Below are 21,963 nucleotides of genomic sequence, written 5' to 3'. Positions count from 1 at the left end.
TTTATTTAAATACACATTATAACGGCTTTGGCCGTATTTTCAACACATTATGATCGACCGATTTTGTTCTCAGAATATTTGCATGCTGTAGTTTTAGTCTCATTCCGGGCATACTCGGTATGACAACTTAAACTAAGAGACCGAATAATTGTAGCTAGTAATTTTTTATGTTTACTTGTTTGCTGGGGGTTTAAATAGCTTTACTCCTTAAGGCATTTAACATTATTTTGTTTGGATTATCAATTATTCGTAGCTAGTTTGTTTGGTATCATTTAACACGTTGCTCCATTCTAATACAAAGTTACATCTAGCTGATGAGTAAAAGTAATTGTATACTAACTCCAATGACATTTATTACTTTTTATTAATATTTAAACATTCCGTGTCTATAATCTGAAGATAACTCATATGTTATATGTCACTCTATTTCACTTTCTACTCAACTTCAGATAATTAATGAAAAAGGTTAATTCATCATTGATGCATAAAGGTTCATCAGTAAACACAATAACAATAAAACTCTTTTAATGCAAACTGCTCATTATAACAAATGATCGCTGAAACTAATGACATTCAATTTTAATGTTGGAGAGCAAAGAGAATAAAAACTTATGCGAGCTTGGAATATTAAACTGGCTTAAACTCAATGTAGCTTATTGAAGTTTAAATTTACACTGAATTTTATCAGTACAAGAAACATTACAGCATTTCTGTTAATACATTACGGCAGTAATTACAAACACTTGCAAATCCATTTACTCCGCTTGTTTATTTGCATTGCAATTAAATTTCATTTCATAACTTTACCATTTCTCGTTCCCTTTCCTTAGAATCTTCATCACATTTCATCAGCGGAAGGTCAACGCGTTCGGCATTAATGTAAAACACATTTCGCCATCTCATCCTTCAGCACCACCGTGCAACAACGCGCTCGCGCAAAAAAAAAAGCTCATAGAATTGAGCCATCCCGTGCTATTTAAAGCGCAAACTTCCGTCTCGCCAGGAAGTGTCAGGATACGACCGGGCATCGGGCTCCAGTTCTAATTTGAAACACGAAGGTCCATCAAAACGAGCGATTCGCAAAGATCCCCGTACCCAATTCGCGCCGGTTCCATTTTTATATTGTTTCACCTTTTACCAAATCAAAAGCCCGCCAGCAGTTACGCCGACCCGAACGACCGTAAAAGGGATAATGAGCCTTGAGGTAGAATGATGATTCAGGCTCAACATTAATCATACCTTTCTGGTCTACGGTTTGCTGGACGTACCAGTGCCACTGAGGGGAAAGGAAGCAGCGGACTCGAATGACTCCATACGCACGTCTACCGGGAAATGCAAAGCAGGACTCGCTCCGTTGAGCTGGCCGTTTGATTGAGCAGGAGAAACTTTTACACGAAGCAAGCAACGGAGAACCTGGCATAGCTTGCTTCTCCTCTGTACGTGGACAAACACACACAGTCGAAGTACGGAGCGGGCCGAAATTAAAGCAAAACATACACCTTCCTGTACATAGAGGCGGATCGCAAACCTCTATCCCAGCTACTAATTACCGACTCTGGCGATATTTTGCTCCGGAGCCGGTAGTGATTCCCACCGCAAAAGGAACGCTCTGCTGACGCTGACATTGGCCGACAGGGCGGAAGGGGCAGAACCTGCTCGCCTGGGTCGGTTTCTCACACGACGTTTCGACGGTTGTCGCCCGCAGTGTCCAAGCAAGCAGTCAACATTCCGCTATTTCAATTAAATGTTATGCCGGCCGCGACCATGTTTTCCAAGTTCAAAAGTGCCACCACCAGTGCGCCGCCCCAAAACCCCTACGATAACAATCCAATCACGCAGTACTTTGAAATTGGAAAACAGGTCGCCTGCGCCGGCCCGGAACTGATCTGGAAGATACACGAGGGCTACCGGAAAACGGATGGCAAGGTAAGTGTCTGTTTGTGTGTATGTACATGGAGATGGAATGTTTTACATTTTCAGTCATATTATCATTTCTGTTCATCATTTTTGACACTATGGTGCTGGAATCAATTTACAGAGCGCATTTATTTGATATAGAAATGTTGTGAAATGTGTACATTGAATTCGAAATTTATCGGTCACATAAATCAGCTGGCTTAGTTAAATATTAGTTGACGAATTGGGTAAAATCATACATACAATACATTCCCTACGTACCTTCGTGTAAATAAACATCATACATTTCATAACTTTGCATTAGGATTTCTGCTTGAAATCTGTGCTTATATGTGTTTTACATTACAACACGTCTTTTTAAATGATTTTTAATTAATCTGGACAAAATAAATCTCATGTAGTAAAAAAACAAACATACATGGGTTTACCACTTCAACCGGGCAAGAAATTTGCATTCTTTACTGCTTTTAAAGATGAAATATCAACAATGAAGTTTTAAGGCTTCAAGGGACACCAAATGTTAAACTCGATATAAGAAACTAGTTGGAGTTATATCATCCTTTACAGTTGGTTATCTATCCGATCTCTTTTCTCATAGATAAATTAATAAAGTCTGTCGTTCGGCGTTGTTAGTGAAATATAAACAAGTCCATGATGGGCGGTTCCGTGGTACGGACGGCAACATACTTGTCGCGGATTCAAATCTAGAATGCACCGTCGCCCCGTAGTTTGGACTGATTATCCTGCTGTGCAGTTCTGAATTAGCCTCGAAAGTATGTATCAGCCGGCATGTCTGCGTGGAACGTTACGCCAAGTAGTAGAAACATGTACCCGGTACTATTTTGCCTATTATCCGTTGAAATCAATCAAAAACCCATATACAATCTCTGTAACGCACCTATAGATCATATCCATGCCTTATTAATTTTGTTGTAACTGATACATTTGGCTTTGTGTTTTTTTTATTTGTAGCGCGATACACTGTTTGGTATCATTGAATAAATATAAACAAAAACATATCACCAGTGCTGCAAAATATCACTGTCAATGTCATAAAAAATTCTAAAAGAAACAAAATACACGTCGGCGTGACGTACTCAATTATGATAATCATAGGTGATGCTCAAACAGATGTTATGACCAATACATGCTTAGTGAGAAACCTCCAAGGTCGTTCACTTTGTCTTTTTTTTTACTGTGATCAGTTCTGCAAAATGTAACTGACATTAGTCACGACAGATTCCGACTGAAACAAAATCATGTCACCGTCACGAGCTCTACTGTGATGATAAGAGGTGAGATTCAAAAAGTTCGTGCGACCATCACATCATGGGTGACATTTTTGGAACCTACTCTTGGTCTGTCACTTGGTCGCGATATTTTCTGTCGGTGATCATCAGCCGGTCTCGTGGTACAGTCAACTCGTACGACTTAACAACATGCCCGTCATGGGTTCACACCCCAAATAGAGCGTGCAGCCATACGTAGGGGGGGAGGGGTAATCCAAAAGTCACTAAAAGCCAACCCCACAAGCAATATAGGCAGGTCTTGACCGACAACGGTTGTTGAGCCAAACGAAGAAGATCATCACGATAGTCATGGGAAATATGCGGTACGTGCAAGTAGTCCCAAACAACAAAATCAGCATGGTTTCTTGCTATATCATTCTAATGCATTATGCTGTATCATTCTACCCAACTGACCATCAAAGCGGACAGAGCGAGAAAGCATGCTCATTTTAATGCTTGGGACCACTCGCCAAGCAGGTCCCAAGAATGTCATGAATATCATAGGGAAAAAATGTCATGACCAAGTGAGTGAACAAGAGTTGGATCCTTCGAAAAATGTCACCAAGTATGTGATTGGTCCACCAACTGTTTGAGTTTCACCTCTGATCATCTCAGTTGCGTACGTTAGTTGACTTGAACTTCGTTTTAGTCACAACTGAAACAATGGCATTTGGTAGCACTGTACAGAGCAACAAAAAGAAAAGAACATGATTATGCTTGTGACGGCTTTAAGTTCAACTTGTCAGACAGAGTATCTCGTTGGACTCAAGCATTCTCATATCGACTTCGGCATGTCATGACGCACTTTCATTGAGTATTAACAATGAGCATCAACCTATCACGGATAAGTTCATTGTCTCCGATTATGATCGTAACGTGATGTTTATGACATTATGCAGCACTGTCACGCACCAACGTACTATGCCCTTCCGTGAGTCCTGTTCGACCGGTTGCTCACAAAACACTCTCGTCCTGAGCGCGAGACACACACACACACACACTAAGTGGCCTGCGCAATCGTACCCATGAACGACGACTAAGGGCAGCGAAACTGTCACCACTAGTTCAAGGGTCGATACGACTGCTTACAACACTTTCCAAAAACTGTAAACAATATGCCAAGTATCTTGATTCACCGCTTTCTAGCTTATAAGATTTTGTTTTATTTCATTTCTGCACACAACAAACACAAGACCGGAAAATATTGTTCAAAATTCTCGAATGTTTGTCCAATGATCACTTCAAAAGAATAATGTAAACCATTCATATTAGAGTACTTTTAATATTAAATAGTCTCAAACGAGGTAACATCCTGAGCTAATGTTCAAAAACCGTGTAACACTAATCCATATCCCAAATTGCTATGTAGTGGTCGGTGTCCGTTGGAAAAGATTGCCCTTGACAAGAATACGGTAGAGTAATTCGTCATACCGTCCAAATAGAAAGCAAACCTCAAATAGAATAATGATGAGTTCGAATGAAAAGCTTTTTACTATTCACTGGCCAGGGACTTCCTGAAGATACGTCCCCGAAGTAAAAAGCACCAGTCACCAGCCCGCACACACAAATGCACGTGATTACATTACGCTTAATGAAGCAATAAATAATAACTAACCAAGCCCAAAATACCGGTTACTGCGGCGGTCCAGGACCGACTGCCCTGAATATCTAGTTTTAACCACAAGAAAATTCAATTTCGGGTGTCACAACAAACCGAACCGTTACCACCTCGTCGCTACGCCATGCGAGTACGGGAAGCAAAAGTAATCCAAAAGCACGCTGCAAGTTCCAGCACTGGCCGGAAAAAAACTTAGTGACAGATTTATTACTCACTGGGCGGCGCTAGCGGACAGAGACAAAACTTCCTCCATCATTCCGGTTGACTCTGTTATTAGCTCACACGACCCTACGTTGCGCTGGTTTCGGTTGCAATGTCCCATTGCTCGTAGGCGGAAGGAGTGTTTGTGTTTGACTAAACGGAGCCCCGTAAGTGACAACATGGCTGCCGCCGCACACATATCAACAATTGTGTAGCACGTGCCGGATAAAGCAGCTTGATGTAAAAGTTACCGTGCTGCAGACAGTGCAAAAACTTTTCCAGTACGAATGGGTACCATGTTTACTGGTCGTTGATTGGGTTGCCGTTGCAAAGCGGAAAATGGCGTTTTTGGCGCAAAAGAAGTAACAAAGAACAGCTAACTAAATAAAACGCAAAGTGTGGTGAGCACTTTGAAGCGACGGGCAGCCGTCGGGCAGCCGTCGGGCAGCCGTCGAGCAGTGTGCTCAGTCTGCAGGCTTTTCTGACGAATTTTGCCCTATCCTGTACGTCGGTGTGTACGATGAAGCGCGAACATGGCGCAAACATACACGCGCGACAAGTAAGAAACCGAATGAAACGTGCCTCTAAAAACAACTCTATTTTTGTGTTGATTCCATCTTGCCATATGCCCGTACCAGCCCGTCAGCTGGCTTACCTGGCAATCCATTCCGCCCGTTCCGAGCAACCTCCGGCGTCGCCTGACACATGCCACAGGTTGTACCGCGAGCGAGTCAGCGCGTATCGCCCAACTCGTCGGTAACGGCACAAGTTGGAGACGAGCAAAACATGTTCACCAGGCCACACCATGCCATGTGTTGGTGCGTGTACGTGTGCAGGATCGAGAAAGAAGGCCTGATTTATGCCACCCCGTCGGTGGCTGCTGGTGGTGGAAAGCCGAAACGGCACAAACATCATTCCACCCCCTGAGTTTCCCCTAGGTTGGTCCCATCCTGGAAAAAGCCAAACGTGGAAGATTAACAATTTACCATTCATCACGCCTCCACCTTGCCTCCCTGGAGCCATGCCTGGTGAGCAAGTGTTCGTGGCGGTGTGTGGTTTTATGCACGAACTTCTTAACCGTACCAGCAGTCCATTCGTCAGTGGCCAGAAATTCCTTGGAAGAAATATAAACCCGCCACACAGCATCCGTAGACAGCAGACACACAGTCACCGAACAACACGAACAACTCGTGGCAACGGTGTGTTTGTGCTGCTTTGAAGCGTCTCTGCCGGGACAGCATCACAGTTGTGTGACTGCTTGCGTGCCTGATCGCATTTCGCTGTAGCTAATTAAATTGCCATCTTCGGCATGCGTCCGCCTTTGACGAGGCCCTTGCTTTCCTTCTTACTTTGCGGCGCGACTGAAAACAATAAACCACAAACAGGTATACAAACAGCGGCAAAGGCAAAGAGCATTTGGCACTGCGAAAAGGTTTTTTGATTTCGATTTGTTCCGGGCTTTGGCTGTACGGCGATTTTGCTTCGCACACATTGAAGCTGTGTCGATCCCAATCGATACGCGGTCGGAACGGAAGAAAAAATAAAGACATGAGGCAATTCAATAACATTTTACCAAAAGCAGAACGTGCCGGCGGAAATCCTCATCCTCGCCCAGAAGCGTTGCAGCGATGGGGCTGGGAAGCGACCTTCTTCAATCGCACTTATGCACGAAGAAAGCTCGCAAGTCAAAAACCACAGGTTAAACCGTCGTCATCATCAGCATCATCGGGCCTCGATTCGTTTTTTCGATTTTTTTTGTTAGCCCCCAGTACCAGAGTGAGCTTAGCGTTTTACTCCTTTGCTGTTCGAGTTTCACCTGACACTGGCTCAATGATGGCAAAAGAACACTTTTCTGTAGAACTCGAAATGAAATGGAAATATCCCAAGGGTATCCCTGCTCGTTGGCTGTAACTCACGCTTTATCTATCTCTCTCTTTCTTTATTTTCAAAGTTTAATCGGAACCAGCTCATTCGTTGGCTGACTGAATTTCTGTTCCATTTTTTATTACCAATCAATAGTGTTTGGTTCGAAATTGGAAAACTTCACAACCGAACCAATTTTTGTGCCGAAAAAAAAAAGAAATTTCTATTTGCAGCTCGTGGTATATGTAGTAAGGTAACTCATGTGATTGGCATTGAAGGTGTAATAGTTGTGTTAAATATACCCATTGCCAGTTACAGATGACGAAAGCTTTTTTTTTCTTGGTACACTTTTTGAAAATCAATATCATTTACATGGAAACAGCTATAGAATGCGGTTCATGTTTCTTAAAAGAACTCATTTATGTTCTGTTTCATCTTTCGTTTACCTTCCTAGGGTTTTGAAGAGAGTTTCCTGTAAGCTCAAATTGTTCATATTAAAACACTTGTGTGGGTCGCGATTCAGAAGAAGACAACAAAATCTCACAAGATGTATTTTTGAGAAAGCTGTATTAATTTTCTGGTTTGTGGGTCGTTAGATTGAACAGATAGAATGTGTGTAAGGCACGTGAACGTGTGATTTTAACGTACTGATGAACCACACTCCCGCATGGTGTTAAAAATCGTAATTGTGTTTACTGACATCACTTGGGCAAAGCAAACACTTGGTCATTCTTAGGGGTTAAACTGTTAAATATAATGTTAAAATTATTCATTATTTAATCGTCTTAAATTTATGATTTTGACTACTTACTTACTTATCCGGCACTGCAACTGCTAAGTCGTCTTAGCCTGCCTCAAGAGTGTCCGAAACCGCTCACGCCATCTTGCCTTCTGAGTTTGGACCTATCACTTCTCCTCTGTCCTTGTGGATGACCTAAAAAGACTTTACGGGCTGCGTCGTTCGTTTTGTCCGGAATGGGTTTTTTCGTCAAATACGAACGATGCGATGTCGTTTATCTTCTTAAACCTTTGTAAACTTAGCTAAGCTTAGCTTAGTTTTCATCAAGCATGGTTAGTACTTCCACCGCCAATTACGAAATACAAATTACACGGCTTTTGAATGTAACAAGTGCCTATTGTAATGAACTAATCACAGATAATTCTACATATTGCCGTAGCTACACTACAGAAATGGAATTTGGCAGATAGCATATGCCAGTCTTATAATTAAATATGACTTGTGTCCCTCGACCACTGCAAAGTTTAAAGCTATTACTAATTATTAACAATGCAGCAACATTTTCCTGACAGCATAATTTCATTGCTAAATTATCACAACAAAATGAAGCTTAAATTAGCCAACTCAGTACCTTCGAGTGACAATATCTGCTGCAGGAAAAGTTTATAGTAACTTTGCCGTCTCCTATTTTCCTGTCCTCTGTGGCGCTTCAATACAATTACACCCCACCCTCTCTCAACTCACACCATCGCAGGAACTAACTTTACGAAGAAACAATATCCCCATTCGAAGCCCGCTAGACGTTGTAGTGATGTTGCAAAAGTGCATTAAGGGAGTAGGTACGCTACTGCTTCGACCCCATCCCAGTGGCAGTAACTTTGTCCCAATTTTTTAATGCAAAATATTGCTGCATTGCATTCAGTGGCTCACGCTTCGGGCGTACTGTCATATTCTTTGCCGTTGTTGCTGCTTACAAGCACACCGAATAAGGATGACCACCGCCAGCAAGGGCAGCCGCACATCACCGCCAATAGTGCGCTACCTGACATACAAACAGAAACAAAAAAAACGCGGGAGACGCGAAATGCTAAACGGTAACGGCCAACGGCTCGGTAAAGTCAATTAAAACTTATAGCTCCCCGACTGACTGACTAAAATTTGCCACCATTCAGCCTCCGCACATCCGTGGGTAGGGTTTCCCCACGGACCGGCAAACCTGACGGGCAAGACGGGCACAAAAGGTGTTCACAACCGTTACCGGCACAGCAAATCGGGCACAATAGCAACAATCGCCCGAGACTGCCGCCCTAGAAATCCCTCAGAAAATGGGAAAACTTTTAACTAAACAATTACTAACGAACCGGTAAAATCAAAGTGTATTAGTTCCGTTCATCAGCTCGGGGGTCGCGGAAAACCCTTGGTTTCTCCTCGTCTATACACTTCCTTTCTCTCTCTCTCTCTCTCTCTCTCTCTCTCTCTCTCTCTCTCTCTCTCTCTCTTTCTCTCTCTCTCTCTCTTTCTCTCTCTCTCACTCTCACTCTCTCTCTCCCTCTCTATTTCTCTCTCTATCTCTCTCTCTCTCACCCATATTACCATACAATTGGTTTTGGCAGGTGCTGTCATGTTTTGGGCGAACTCGTTCCTCTCTCACATCGCCGCCGACTACGAAGGCGGCTATGTTTTCCGTGGCATTCGGAGTGAAGGCATCGTAATAGATTTGGAGGTTTGGTGGTTTGCCGTTGTTGTTGGTTCGTATTCGATTTGGACAGTGTGCAAACTGTGACGAGAATAGGTCAACATAACCGCAACAGCATATCGAAATTGGCTGCTGTGGGTAGACGAAAGTGTTTACCACGGCAAAATAGTTAAATTCTTTCGAATTGAGCTATTTCACGTGAAACGCTTTCTGCTTTTAGTACAGAATGTCATTTCACATGGACCAGCAAACGGAAATAAGTTATGAGTGTTTCGATGAAATCAAATTACTAGTTATCACGAGTTCAATATTTGGCTTCCATAGTCTATGATTGTTCTTAAAACACAACGATACTCCTCTCCAATTCGGTTTATTAATTCATTTCAAAAGCTTCTCCTGCTCCTATTTACCTGTCCATTTTGCCAACAGCCTTCAAAATTCGTATTGTTGGCAGTCAATCTGCTTCGCCGAAAGCTTGAAAACAAGAAGCAATCAATTAACCGATGGTAGAGAAAAATAAATTCCTCCCGCACCCTGTGCCCCTATACCATCCGGCTTCCTCACGCTCACGCAAATTAATTGTTTTGCGTTTCATTTGCATTTACCCCAACTGCCGACCTTCCCCTCGGCCCACCAATCGCTAACCGTGGTAGGTGATCTGGTAATCTTCGATCAATTGTTGTAGTTCGCTTTCCGCAACCCAGCGCTAGCGGCATAAATATCCAATTAATCAAAGCTTCAACAGGGGCAATATCGAATTACATCCCACTGGAAAGAAAACGCGCAACGGCTACGCCAGTGTGGGTTGAGTCTTTTATGAAGTGAGTGAGTTTGTTTGCAGCAATATTAAGAGATGCAGAGAGCAGAAAAGTTAATGAAATGATAATTAATCTTAAGAGCTTAATCCCATTTCACATAACTCTGTGAGGTGGGTTTTCGATGAGTCGTTAAGGTCTATTATCTAGTTTATAGTGAACTATGCTCGGCCGGTTTCGTCGTATTGCATTTCAACAAGCAAACACAACTTGTAAATTGCTTGCGTATTGAAACTCAGTGTAAAAGATACGACAGTTAGGCGAACCTCTCTCGTCCTAAAACAACTCCGTCAGCGGTGTCATTTTTTTTTTTACAAATCCACTTACGGACAGCTGCTCATTTCCATCAGCTTCTCCTCGCACAGCGAGTAATGAAAACCAAACATCAAAATACATCATTTTGGTATTTGCTGTCACGACCGCCACGTGTATGACCCAATCTCATCTAAATTTGTGTAATTGAACCTGGACTCTTTTCATTTCGCTTATGCTCGTGTATGCAAAAAAAACATGCTATTCCAGGCAGCATCATATTTTTGGTCGAGAATCTTTCTTTAATGTCGTTTTTTTGAGCGCACATGACCTTAAATAGCATACAGTAAATAAGGAAAAAATACATAAAAATAAAACTGTGAACCAACCGGGCAGAAGATGAAAAGATAGGCACTGAACAATGTGGTCTCGGTCATGCAGTCGTCGTCTTATGGTCTGACGGTGTATTAGTTTTTATAGACGTTCGTACAAGTTGGTTGAACAAAAAACCAAAAAAAAGACACTCTTCACAACACCATGACCGTTATCCATACGCCGAGGAATAGGATTCTGCACTAGCGCCAAAAAGCGTAGCTACATCCCCAAAAAGGTTATGTCAATTTACCTTCGAAATGGGAATGATGGGAATGATTCCTGATCCCAAATGCACCGTGAGCATGGGCACTGCTGGGGCATGGGCTATGATGAAAGTAATGATTCTTATGGGCAACCACGCCGATGATGATGATGATGATGTGGATGTTACTCGGGATAACTGATGTTTGTATCATCAGCTTTTTAAGCAATCGTCGCTACCGTCGGTCGGTATGAAATCTGACGAATTGCACTCCGAGGGGTTTCGTGCGTTAGCAAAACGGTGGAAATCCATTTACCTCATTTAGGACAAGGTAGCCAGGGAAAGTTTGGGTTACTTTTGGCCGCTCTTTATGTTTGATCCCGGGAATCCTTGGAAGCCGTAATCTTTACTCAATCTAGGGAACCATTAAAAATGAAGTGAAATATTAGCCTTGCGATGAACTTCATGATAATGGAGGACTTTATTTTTGATACAAATATTATGCTCGTCGTCTATGTCACTGTCTATAGCATATTTTAATCTGTCCATTTTAATGCAGCATCAGAGCATTGGATCTCATCTAGCTAGTCACAGGAAAATGTAATTAAATTAGTTTATCAAAATATGATCAACTGCTTGTAGCTCTGTGAAGCAAGAAAAGTACATAGAGAAAAAATGATAGCACATGTATAAGTCTGTTTTATACAAATTTACAAATTTAAGTAGTTTTGAGTTTCAAAAATGTTTGAAACAACAGTCCTTAAAATTATTGTTATTTACAGTCATACCTTTAAATAGTGTGTTTGTATCCGCTACTAATCCAACGACCACTGCCAACGGCTCAATTTCTGTGCTTGTTATTCTTCAGTTCCTCTAACCAAAGAGTGTGAATAATCCGCTACTTACGAGACTACTCTTGCGACCGTTCCCGTTGACCGCGATACCCTCAAGAGCATCGCATTAGAATTCCCTACAGGACATTCATTCAATTGTTATAACGTAAAGCAAGGAAGCTTTAATCTAGCTTTAGCGGCTGCAAGTGAACCTTACTTCCACCGGTTCCATACGGAGGCTTTCAGTTCGTCTTACGCTACCCAGTCTCAGGCCCAAATATCCTGAGGGTATCCGGAAGACCCAACGCTTTCCTTTCCGCAGCATGGGCATTCTCCGTTGCAATTCAGCGTCAACATTGTTTCGCAATTTCGTAGTCATAAAGCCATACCCTTGACTTTTGGTCGTAGGACACTGTTGCTGGCGAAAGACATTTGGGTTGACTTTTTCTTCCAGCCCACCTTTCAACCAAGAAACGGGATGGTTTACTTAGGTTGTAGTTAGTCTTGCACGCTAAGCCTCCCTCCGGGGATGTTGGTGTAGTCTGGTAGGAAAAACTGAAACACAAACCAAAGGTTCTATTATTATCCTTAGTAACATCAAGATTTACACGGTGTCAAAAAGTAAAACAACTATAACCGCTAGTTATTATTGACGCTATTGCGCTTTAGTAATTGAAACAAGGAATAATTCATTAACAGATGCAATTTAGAATTAAGTCTTGTTTCAAGAAATATTACTCACTAGAATTAAAATCTATAAAGTCCCACAAGTTATAAGAACTGCTTTTGATTCTCATATGCTCATTCAAATATTCATTATACGAATTTACTCTTGAATATGGATATCAATTAAATACACTAAAGCACCATGTCACATGCACTAACATCTGAAAACATATTTATTTTACTCATTTAAACCAATTGTTGGTATAATTTTAGTGTCAGTACCCATTAGAAGATCATCATCATTATATTAAATTTTTTTTCTAAACTATTCACAAGCAAACTATTCGTATTACATTTGCCCTTGTGTTAGTATCAGTAATCTTACCATTTTTTTATCATATGTCAAGACAAAACAAAACAAAAAATGCCAAGAGCAACACTTTGCCGTCCCCTGCAACAGATAGTCCGTTTTCGCCCATTTCCCATCCAAATTGATCCGGTCGCATTCTAATAAATGCCAACCACTTGTTGGAAATCCTCCCGCTCGAGCAAGCGCCACGAGAAGTAATAAAACTTGACGCCAAGGATAAGTACACGACGCCAATATCATTCACTCGGTCCGAGTATTCCCCTGCCGCCTGTTGTCGTATTTGTTTTTTTTGTTGTTGTTGTTCTCCTCCTTTCTATACCACCAAAGATAAAAGCAATAAAAGTCAACCACCAGCCTAAAGCAGCGTCTAACAGCACTGGTGGGGGGGGGGGGGGGGGGTGGGGTAGGTCGTCATCTGAGCAGCCTGGTTCCGCACCTCCCAGAAGACCATAGCCAAGCCGGCGAAGAAACATGCCAGCAGGTGGGATTTAAAAGCGATGGAAAATGGATATTTTCTGTTTATTTTCTGTACATTGTGCTTCTCTTCCGCGTCGGTCCATGTTTAGGGGTACGCTGTAAGCGAAAGGAAATGAAAAACTTCTCGCGGCCACTACAACATTATTGCGCTTCGGTGGCGGCATATTTATGGCCATCATCATTCGGCACAACTTTTGGCAAGACTTTTCACTGCTTGTTCTTTTCCCGGGCAGACAAGGTTGGAAAGATATTAACGAAATTGTTATGACCGTATCGGGTGACGGAAAGTGGGACGTAGCAGACGGATGTCGGTGCCTACTTGGGTGGAATTATGGATTGTAATCCAACATTTTACTGTAGAATTGGAGAGTCATAGATGTATCGCCGTGAAAGATTAATGTTTTTAATGTGTTTATAAATAATATCCGAATGAATTGATAAAGACATGAAGTAGGATAATATTTTTTATCTCGCAGACATTCTTCCATCTGCGTTCTATGTAATGCCTAAAATTTTAGACATTTTATTTCAAGTGTATTTGTTCTATTTCAAATTGAATATAAACTGTTTAGTTGTAATTCATTATTACTAGAAGTAATATTATTGTTTTAATCAAATCACTAATTTTTTGCTAGTTTTAATGATGTTTTTTATTATCTTTTAACTGAAGGAGTTGGGCCGGTCTGGTGGTACAGTCGTCAACTCGTACGACGCAACAACATGCCCGTCATGGGTTCAAGTCCCGAATAGACCGCGCCCCCGTACGTAGGACTGGCTATCCTGCTATGGTAACAATAAGTCACTGAAAGCCAAGCTCACTTCACTAGTGGGTACTGGCAGGCCTTGACCTGACCGACAGCGGTTGTTGTGCCAAAGAAGAAGAAGAGAACTGAAGGAGTGAGCTTTTGACAAGTCCAATCATGTGTCCAATCTTAAGTTTTATCAATTGCATAGTTTATGTTCATCCATTAATCTACACCTTTGAACAAAAACAGTGCTATATGTTATAAATCTAAGGTGTTAAATAGCTATGGAATTATTCCACCCCCTTAATTACACTCATAGCACACTGTAAGCGTATTCGCACACAAGTACATGTGCGTCAATTAACAACCATCTTGCTGCAATAGATTTTTTTTTCTAATAATTTACACACATAAATAAAATAGCACATTCTTACACGTGCTGAAAATATCTCACACGTAACATCATCACCAAACATTCCCGTGCGTCCGTGCGAGTTTGTCTGGAAATATGACACAACGGTAAAATATTCCATGTATTGCCCCCAAGGCAAGCACGCGTGAAGTCAACAAGTAGCCGTCTAGTTTGACAATGGACCAACACCGACCGTGTTCGCACGTCGGCAAGAATTACATGCCAGGTGGTGGCTGTGGTTCCGAAACGGGCAAAGGGAAGGAGGCCAGATACCGTGACACATTATACGAAATCCAGTTTTCATCCGGTGATGTCATTTTGCACCGCAAGATAAGCCGATGGTTGTAAAAAGGAAAATTCTTGTCATTTTGCCACATCCGCTGGCGACAGGGTGTACAGCTGATGGCTCGCAAACAAATTCTAATCGAGTGTTGAAATCTCACACATACCCAAAGCCAAACCCAAAATCCTTGCCGTTGGTGCACATCATCACATCCCACCAGTCCGAACAGCGACTAGCGTGGAGCAAAAATACCACTATACCCCCCTTCGGTTCGCTCGGAGTTTTCCGCATTTTGCGACGCTTCGTTTGACTGGCGATCATCGTACAATATTTGTCATAATTTCCCATGACAGATTACTTCGCACGCTAGCGTCAACGATGATGCTGATGGTGTATGTGTATATATGTGTGGTGTGTTAGTAATGGCACCTGGCACAGCGCATCGAAGGGTTCCGGAGCTGCAATAGGCCACCCCATTTCACTTGTGTGATACACATTTGCTCGAGATTTATACCAGCGCTAACAAGATACGCGTTCCGGGAAGAAGCATCACGGAAATCATCGATATCGCATGACAAGTTGGGTATCGTTCGAACGCAAAGGCAGGTGTAGGCCGGGATTTCTAACCCACACATATGCCACACTTTCATTTGCTGATGTATCGTTAACATCTGGAAATGAACGAAGGAAGGAAATGTGGGCACCCCGTGGGCGAGAATTTCCCTTTAACAAAAGTTTTCCCATAAAGCAGAGACAAATTGTACCATTCAATCATCACTGCAGTCACAGTTTTATCGTGCGGTCTCGATCAAACCGCTAAACTTTTCGTTAGTGCTCAAAACTCTACTGCTCTGCGAGACAAATTGGCCGCAGAAGTTTATTTGAAGTGAGTTTACAGTAACGAGTCGAAATATAGAGATTCTTAAGTATTTGCAGTTTAAAATAGACTTGTGGAATAAGTTTAATTAATTACCAAAGTAAATCTGAGATAAGTGTTGTGAGTAGTTGGAGTGATTTCAAGATGATTTGGCACAACACAAACGTAGCAATATATAAGCAACATTTCATAAAAATATTAGTGTGCTCTTGGAAGAATGAATGAAATAATTAATTTATTGTCTTGCCTTTTAGTGATAGTCACCGATCTTATGAGATTTCAAAAAAATAAATAAGATACACAATCTGTATGAAAACCAGAGCGTCTGCCAACTGTGCATTGATTTATTTTTCCAGAATAAAACTACCTATACGATTGATTTGAAATAACAGACAGACAGAACCTGTAAAGTTCTGATTGAAGCATATACCTCTAACATCAAGGTTTTGGAGAACGGTGTCCCTCAAGGTGCTATATTATCACCTACGCTTTTTCTAATAAGCATGGAGTCTTTATTACGAACAACACCTACTAATATAGACACATTCATTTAGGCTGATGATCTTAATAGCTAATACTAATTACTTCAGACAAATCAGAAACAAAACATAGAACCAAACTACAAAAAGCACTCAATAAACTTCATCATTGGTGTTGCTTGACAGGTCAGATCTATCAACAACAAAAAGTAAAATTCTACATATATGCAATAACTCACACAAAAGGGCACTTAAACCTATAAAAATTAAATCAGATATAATTCCAAACGCAAGAGCAGTCAAAATTTTAGGAGTTATCAATGACTCAAGGTTAAAATTTCGACAACACTTTCTCTACGTTAAAAAAATGATCAAAAGCAGATTACATATTCTGCATATTAGGTTAGGTTGCGGAAATAAGAGATCGGCAAGACGCACACTTCTCACTATTTTTAACAGTTGTGTTGACGCCGTCAACCGTCAATTTAGATGCAAAAGCCTCCTTGCACGGGTCACGCGATAGATGGCGCTGTCGGTCGCTTCGAAATTAATCGGCTTATCGAAAACCGACCAGCGACGGCACGAGCCGAAGCCCTTAGGGGGAATGACCGGAGCAGCAGGATGACGGGCAGATTCCTTCGCGCACCCGAGCATACGCACGTGATTTTTTAGCGCCACCTTGCGAATTGTAATAAATTATACCATTCAAAATTCGGCTAAAAAACGTTTAATTGATCTCTGGGTAGAAAGAATCGGTTGCATCGCAACAAGTTGGTTTGTTCCAAAATTATTGTACGGCATTGAATTCATTGCCATGGGCGATGCCAACGTTGGCTGCAAGCTAGCCCCAATGTACCACTCTGCTCTGAAAAAAATTACAGGCGCTTTTATCACTAGCCCAACCACCGCAGTACTTTTTGAAAGTGGACAATTACCTCTCGATCATGTTGTAGTCCTTAAATTAGTAAACCTAGCTGGCAGACTCATTGAAAAAGGAATCGAAGCAAATGCTTTTGTAGATAGAGCCAACAAGGTGTTAAAACAACTAACAGGTCACAGCATGCCCAACATAGCTAAACTTACAAGCTGTTCTACTAGACCTTGGTACGACAAAATCCTCACAATCGACTCGACATTGCAAAAACTAAGCAAACACGAACAACAAATAGTACAAAACTATCAAATGCTCATCGCCAACAAATATAAAATATATATATATTAAAATTTATACTGATGGCTCGGTCTACAATAGTTCTGCTGGCTGTGGCATAACATCGCTAAATGCTCGCTGTAGTATTAAGCTTCCGGAGAATACATCAATATTCTTCATAGGCTATTGCTATTATGATAGCAACTGAAGAAGCGACCGTAAATGACAGACCTAACGTTATTTTCACAGATAGCGCTAGTGTTCTGAAAGCATTAGAGAAAGGATCCATACGAAACCCTTACATACAAACTATCGAATCATTATCAAAAGACAGGTCAATCGAATTCTGTTGGATACCAGGATATAAAGGCATCGCTGGAAATAAAGTAGCTGACCGTCTTTCGAATGAAGGTAGGATGACCAAAGATCATGTAGATGGAACTATCTCTAGAAGTGATGCATCCTTGTGGTGGAAAGTATTAATAAACCAGAGCTGGCAAAACATATGGAACAAATCACCCATTACCAACCTTAAAAAAATAAAACAAACCACGGCACCTTGGAAGAATCCTCTAGATCACAGCGATCAAACAAGATTGAGAATTGAACACACCCGACATACGCATACGTATAAACTTAAAAAGGAAACACCGTTAATCTGCCCATTGTGTGGATGTGAACGGTGGAACACATTTTAATGGATTGTTTTGAATATTCCGCAAAAAGGAAGGGACACAGACTTGGAGAGCATTTGAACATTGTACTTTCCAACAATTACAATGAAATTGAAAAACTTTTGAATTGTTAAAGGATACTAATCTCTACAAACAAGTGTAGGAAATTAAAAAAATGTATAAAAACACAATTTAAATCAAAAAAGCATTAGAATTAACCAACATTTTCACCTTTCACCATTGCCATAAGAACTCTTGTATTTTTTTTTCTTGTTTAACTTTAAATTCATTTTTTTTATCTCAAATAGTATTAGCAGTTTCTGAATTGTAAATCACGAGAGGCGAATGCTAAAAAGCCTCGTAAAAAAATAAAACAACAACAACAACAACCTATACGATTGAGTGATAAAAAAAGCCTCCCAAAGCCGACACGACCCAAAGCATAGAAGAAGATGAGAATGATAAAGTACCAAAGTGGCTGCTGTGTATGATGTAAAAATCAAAACAATCAATTACACGTTTGATAAATCTCTGTTGTACAACTTTAACTGCAAAATGCCCGTCTGGGTTGTACATACAACCACAACACATGCCGATTGTAATTTGTCTTTCAGCTAAACTTTCACACCACAATGCTCCCGTCACATATGTGACATACGTGTGCGTTGGGGTAGGATTTTAGCATATTTTCCTTCAGAGCATCATTATGACAAATAACCCAGCTTCCCAGCACCTGGCATCAAACGGAATCCGTGTCAATATTTATCACAACCAAATGGTGGTAGAGCAGGCAGGCTGCCCTAACTCACGATTACAACATTCACGAACAACCATTAGTCAAATCGTGCGGCTAGAAATTGACTAAAAGTACCTCGATAACTCACTCTACGGAGCACTCCCATCCTTGCGGACCTCCGTCGAACAGTAGCAACAGTGGCCTATTCTTCGTCGCGTATGTCCGGAGCTTCCGGTTGATCCGGTTTTATTTTGCACTGCTCTGTGTTTTCTTCTCATACCTACTACCGAATCCTTTCGATCGAGTGTCATGAGAATGAAATTATTCATTGAATTCTCACCGGATGCTAAACCATCGGTAGCAAAAACGGGTAGATTTCACAGCGAACTCTCCATTTTGCTTGTTCCCTCTTCGCTGTGGAACTGCACAATCACTTCCAAGCATATAAAATGGACCGAAGCGGAATATGATATTACCTAGGGAATCATTATTTATACATCAAATAGGTCAATTTATATTCTATCGAGGGTAGGAAAGCATGGAACGCTAAGAACGGAAAGACTAAACGAAACACGAATAAGTGAGCTTAGTGAAGTGAGCCCGTTTCAATCCGTGAATGGAAAAAAAAACCTGAAAGCATAGATATTTTCAAGTGTATAGAGCGCCCCCTTACCGATTTGCTTTATCTGCAGTTTGTATCGGCGAAACAGGGAGACATAATAGGAAAGCTTGTGAAAAAACGACGTCAGCGAGAAGCAATTAAAACTCTAAAGTTACCCACGAACCTAACAATAACAAGCGTAGGATATTTGCTATCAATCCTCCCTCTATTCCCGTTGCTTTTCTCTTTCTTCCTTTCTCTCTCCTATAACGAGCGCTGGTGAAGAAGAAGAGGAAAAATGCTGACAACAAAATCCCCGATCAATTTTTAAACTTTTTTTCACTTATAGTTTTTTTTCTTCTCCTTACTGTAGCTCGTTATTTATTTTGAAAGCATCAATCGTACACGGTGGCGCGAAAAAATAGCAACCATCGTCAGAAACTGACGACGGTTCCTAGAATCTTAAATTTATACACCAATCATGACGCATGTACTTTATTTCGTGACTAGAAACTAGAGAAAAGTATCTCGAAATGGCAGAAAAATGTGCACTATGAAACGTTTAACTTAATGCATTGCCGTTTAATGTGTTTACTTAATTTATAATTTGGTAATGGTGAGTTAAACTTTTACAACTTTTGCGAAGCTGGAATTTGCTAGGCAGCCGTCTAAAAGCCGTTTCTTTCTAACGAACGCCATTCAGTGCGCTTACCGCCCAAGATCATAATCCCAAAAACTTGAGACATAGAAACGGTACAATTCCACCCCCCCCCCCCCCCCCCCCCCCCCCCCCCCCAGTACCGGTAGAGAAACTCTTCCAGGGCGACAAATGCGGAACCGGGATTAAAATTTGAAAGCTCGTTCCCATCCCCAGGCAGTAAAGCTTTCCGCTCGTTTCTCGCAGCTCCAAAATTCATTTCCGGCTTCCGGCCATCGAAAGCGTAAGGGTGTGCGCGAGCGCGCGCGTTTGTCCGCGTCTCAGGCGGAAAAGGTGACGAAGCACAATTTGCATTTTACCTCGCACCGACTGTCGATCGCGGTGTCGCACGGGAGACTGCGGTGCAGCACAATGTTCCGCCCCGTCCCGATGACGACTTTAATGATAATGTTGAACGTGAAGCAATCAACAAAATTGTAGCTGGTTCGATGGCGCGGCAGCGGTAAACGTTGAGTTTTGCGCTGAGTTGAATGAATTAATTAACTGACGGGGCGGAAAATCGAAGCAATGTGCAACGACGCTGCCGGATGATCTTTCCTTTCCTTCTTTCCGATGCAACATTGGTATGGGAAGGGCGTTGCAAAAGCTTAATTAATGCTGCTATAACGTTAAGTATCGCCAAAAACCGCATCACAATATCTTTTCATTTTTGAACGTGATACAGCTTCAGATAACCTCCTTTAAACTAGACAGTGAAACTGGAAACATTCAATTGATTAAATTAGTTTTTGCTGTGCCTTACACACCAACGCACCAATTCTCGTTAATAAACCTACTTAAAAAAATAAATTCGAAACTATTGCTCTGCAGCTTGCAGTTTGAAATTGTTTAGCTGTGATAAAAAACATCAAACCCCACGCGAAAATGGAAGCAAGCTGCTGAAATACTTTATCTTTAGTTAGTGCAATGTGGCTTTTTTTCATCCGTTACTTACTTTCAACCGGAACAGCGAGCTTATTTTGCGCGGTAAAGAATATAATACACGCCCACAAACACGAACGCCCATACACACACACACACACACCAACAGGAGCAGCAGGAAGTGGGAGCAGCTTTTGATGACTTTTGAAAGTTGTTTCCTTTCAAATAAGTAGCATCGGTCGAACTGTGGAAAAGTCGAACCGGGGAACGCATTCGCACATACTCGCGATCATTCTAGTACGCCAGCTGCCTAAGCTTTGGTGGGGTGGTGGGGAAACATGATGCCAAAGCAGTGAAACTTTGTAGCACGGTGGGAGGAAGAAAAATGAACTAAACTTTTGCCTGACATGAGAAGAAAATTATAAAGCGTGAAGAGCGTGGGGCGGTAACGGCGAGCAACGCCGATCGCGTTTGCTCGGCGTGTGATATTCGGCACATGATTGCTTTCGGTGTGTTCATAATGGTGGAAAATTATTTCATGTGAAGTCGGATAAATGAACACACAGCATAGTGGCGAAAAAATGTGATTAAACATTGATAAGGTGTTGGTATGAGTTAAGCTAATGCTAAACTCATTAAAAGTAATCATTTGATAACGGTTTTGAGAATTGAAGATGTCTTTTAAATGTGTTTATGGTTATTTTTAAAAGAACGGGACCAGTTCGTGCAAATTGGACCTTTTGGTATTGTTTTTAATGTTTTTAACATTGAGATGCCAAGGAAGATTCATGGTGGATGCTGAGAGGTTAGGTTACAGTTACTATGGTTGCTCAATAAATTGTTGGTACCATTAACTTTTATGCTATCCTTTGCCAATATCTTGTCCAATTTTCAAGGAAGGCTTAATCTTTTGCATAATCTTTCTATGCAATGATTTGGGGTTTAAAATGCAAAATTTTCATAATTTGTTTGTCATATTTTGGCCAAAATATTCAAAAGCACCATAATTCGAAGTCAAACTATTGGTGGTACACCTATAAATGAATGAACAAATCTAACACCGTTGAGGTCATAATTTAGTTTTTTTGAGCAGCCTATGCTTCTAGCCTTCTC

General features: G+C 41.3%; 1 protein-coding gene across 7 annotated transcripts in view; it reads left to right on the top strand.

Annotated features, from left to right (window-relative positions):
* The window catches only part of LOC120947986 (SCY1-like protein 2), a 113,773-nt gene that overhangs the window by 16,929 nt on the left and 74,881 nt on the right, over positions 1-21,963 (top strand). For all 7 annotated transcript variants that reach the window (XR_007452025.1, XM_040363917.2, XM_049606441.1 and 4 more), the window contains exon 3: positions 831-1,926. Coding sequence is in view for 6 of the 7 variants with exons in the window: in XM_040363917.2 (XP_040219851.1) it covers positions 1,750-1,926 (177 nt within the window). In the remaining variant the exon portion in view is untranslated. The remainder of the gene's footprint in view (positions 1-830; positions 1,927-21,963) is intronic.

The sequence above is a fragment of the Anopheles coluzzii genome, chromosome 2, assembly GCF_943734685.1.
Source record: "Anopheles coluzzii chromosome 2, AcolN3, whole genome shotgun sequence".
Classification (NCBI taxonomy): domain Eukaryota; kingdom Metazoa; phylum Arthropoda; class Insecta; order Diptera; family Culicidae; genus Anopheles; species Anopheles coluzzii.
Note: the sequence above shows the minus strand (reverse complement) of the source record. Positions and strands in the feature narration are given on the sequence as shown.